The sequence below is a fragment of the Aplysia californica genome, unplaced genomic scaffold (genome assembly GCF_000002075.1).
Source record: "Aplysia californica isolate F4 #8 unplaced genomic scaffold, AplCal3.0 scaffold00741, whole genome shotgun sequence".
Lineage (NCBI taxonomy): Eukaryota > Metazoa > Mollusca > Gastropoda > Aplysiida > Aplysiidae > Aplysia > Aplysia californica.
This window is the reverse complement of record NW_004798011.1, coordinates 104133-106651: the sequence shown is the minus strand read 5'-3', so window position 1 is coordinate 106651 and position 2519 is coordinate 104133. Positions and strand designations below refer to the sequence as shown.

General features: G+C 51.6%; 1 protein-coding gene across 1 annotated transcript in view; it reads right to left on the bottom strand.

Moving 5' to 3' along the window:
• The window catches only part of LOC101850206 (mucin-17), a gene marked incomplete in the record, with an annotated part of 71313 nt that overhangs the window by 38241 nt on the left and 30553 nt on the right, over nt 1-2519 (bottom strand). The window contains 1 exon segment of the mRNA XM_035972563.1: nt 1-2413. Within this exon segment, the coding sequence (XP_035828456.1) occupies nt 1-2413 (2413 nt within the window).

Here is a 2519-nt window from a genome sequence, read left to right as displayed (position 1 = left end):
GGTGGGGGCGGGGCTTGTCGGTGGTGCAGCTGAAGAGGAGAGTGGGGCTTGGACGCTTGACGTGGTGGGACTCGGCTCAACGACGGGTGATGAGGATTGTGGTGGCGTTGCCGAGGGAGATGATACGGCTGATGTCGTGTCGATGGTTGGCGATGACGATAATGATGATGATGACGATGGTGACGATGAATCTGGCAAGAGTGTACTTGACACCTCGAGAGACGACGAGGAAAACGATGAGGACAGTGCAGTCGATGATTCGAAGACAAAAGAGGAAGTTATTGATGACGGCGGCAATAGAGTCGTAGACAAGTCAACGATCAGTGAAAATGATGAAGAAAATAGCAATGGTGGGGTCAACGTCTCCACATCTACAACAGACATGGAGGATGATGAGAGAGGGGCTGAGGGTGACGACAATAACGAGCTAACGACAAAGGATGATAAAGAAAATGGCGACGACGAGACAGTTGAAACGTCAAAACTTGGCGAAAAGATTAGCGACTGTGTCGGTACTCCTAAGTCTGATGTCGGTGATTCTATGAAGGCTGACGTCTCAAAACTAGACGAGAACGAGGGTGACGATAACGATGGCAATAACGATAATGGGGTTGAAAAGTCTTCTCTGGATGACAAAAACTGTTCCGTCGACGCCAGCGAGACCACACCGGCCGAGTCGGGGCTGGTGGAGGTGACTGGTGACGTCACTGTTGACATATCCAGGTCGGAGGAATACGACAGCACGACCATTGAGGAATCTGGGATGAATGAAAACGATTGTGACGGTGTTGATAACAGTGAACTGTACAGAACCGATGACGGTGTTGATAACGGTGAACTGTACAGAAACGATGCAGGTGTTGACATCTCTGTGCTGTATGGAGACAGCTCTGCAGCTGCGGATGAGCCAAGAGCTGTAGAGACAGCGGTCGTGAGGGGAGAGAAAACGCCCGGCCCGGCAGACGAGAACGGGGAGGAGGGGGAGGGAGACTCGGTGAGAAGAAGTGTGGGCGTCGATGAATAAACAGCCTCTGAGGAAATATCTAAGGAAAATGACGTCATCGCTAAAGTGTCTGGGATAGCTAACGTCACAGCGTTAGAGAACAGTGAGAATGTGACGTCAGAGGACGTCAGGAGCAGCGGCGATGACTCGGGTGAAGTCAGTAGTAGTGACGATGACGTCAGTAGTGGCGATGATGACGTCAGTGTCTCAGACACCTGAGTGGACCACGCCGTGTTCATTGTTGCCCCCTCCAGTGACGTCACGACGACCTCTGACCCAAAGTCGTCAGAACTGACGCTCGCACTCAGGTCAATAAAGGAGGATTTCCCTGTGGTCAAGCTGTCCAGCTCCGACACGGCCAAAGTCGACCCCGGGGTCAAAGGTGACGAGAGTGAGACACTAATTGAGGAGGATACAGCCACAGGCTCTGACGTCAGTGAGGGAGTCAACAAGTCAGAGAATCCCGGCGATGATGATGATGATGACGACACAAACGATGAAGAAGGTAACGACTGAGAAGATAACACGACATCACTAGTGGGGACGACAGAAGCAGCTGACGGCTGTGAGATGTCTGGCGAGAAATCGGGACTAACTGTGGGAAGTGATGAAGGAAAATCGTCCGTGGTCTTCGAAGGAAGTGGCGTCACAATCGATGAATATTGCTGTCTTGTGTTCATATCCGATTCGGAAAGCAGAGGTGAGACGACAATAGGTGTGGAAGAAGGTTGGGGTGTGTCTGAGGCATACATGGACGACGGAAAAAGAAGTGAATCCTCTTTGGTGAGCATCGGAGATTGCAGACTGGAAGAGTCAAGGAGGGAGGGGGAAGTGGCAGTCGGTAATACGTCTTCGTAGGAAATGTCTGAAAACGCCAGGGAAGAAAACGACGCTGCGATCTGTGGCGTAGACAGAGATGAAGATAACTCTGTTGATGGTTCTACAGCAGCTGTCGTCGACGACAAGAACACAGTAGTGTCCCTTGACAGGGTCAACACTGCCAGCGTCTGCTGAGAGATGACCTCGGAACTTTCTAGCAGACTGGAAGGTTCAAGGGTCAAGAAGGACGTAGTTGTTGCTCCGATTGACTGCATTACATCTGGGGACCCCGAACTTTGTGAAGTTTCTAGATCTTCTGACCCCAGCAAGGAAAACGACAGAAGCGATGATTCTTCCACCGGCGATGTCGCAGTTGGCACCAGACTTGACTCAAATGAAGGACGTATCACAAACGTGCTGTCCACCGGCTGGGACGAACCGACAGCACTGATTGATGACATCACGTACGACGTCATCGCCTCTGACGTCAGGGGAGCTGTCGGTGACGTCATAACTGGTGTCAGGAAAGTCACCAGGTTACCAGCGGAGGAGGGTGAGCTCTGGGCGTCCAGTAGGGATGGCGTCATATCACTTGACAAAGCCTCCTGGGGAACAGTCAAGTCAGATGTAGACACAGAACCTGACAGAGGGACCTACAAAATCTCTCTGTTCTACAGCTTAGCCTTTTTGCACCCCC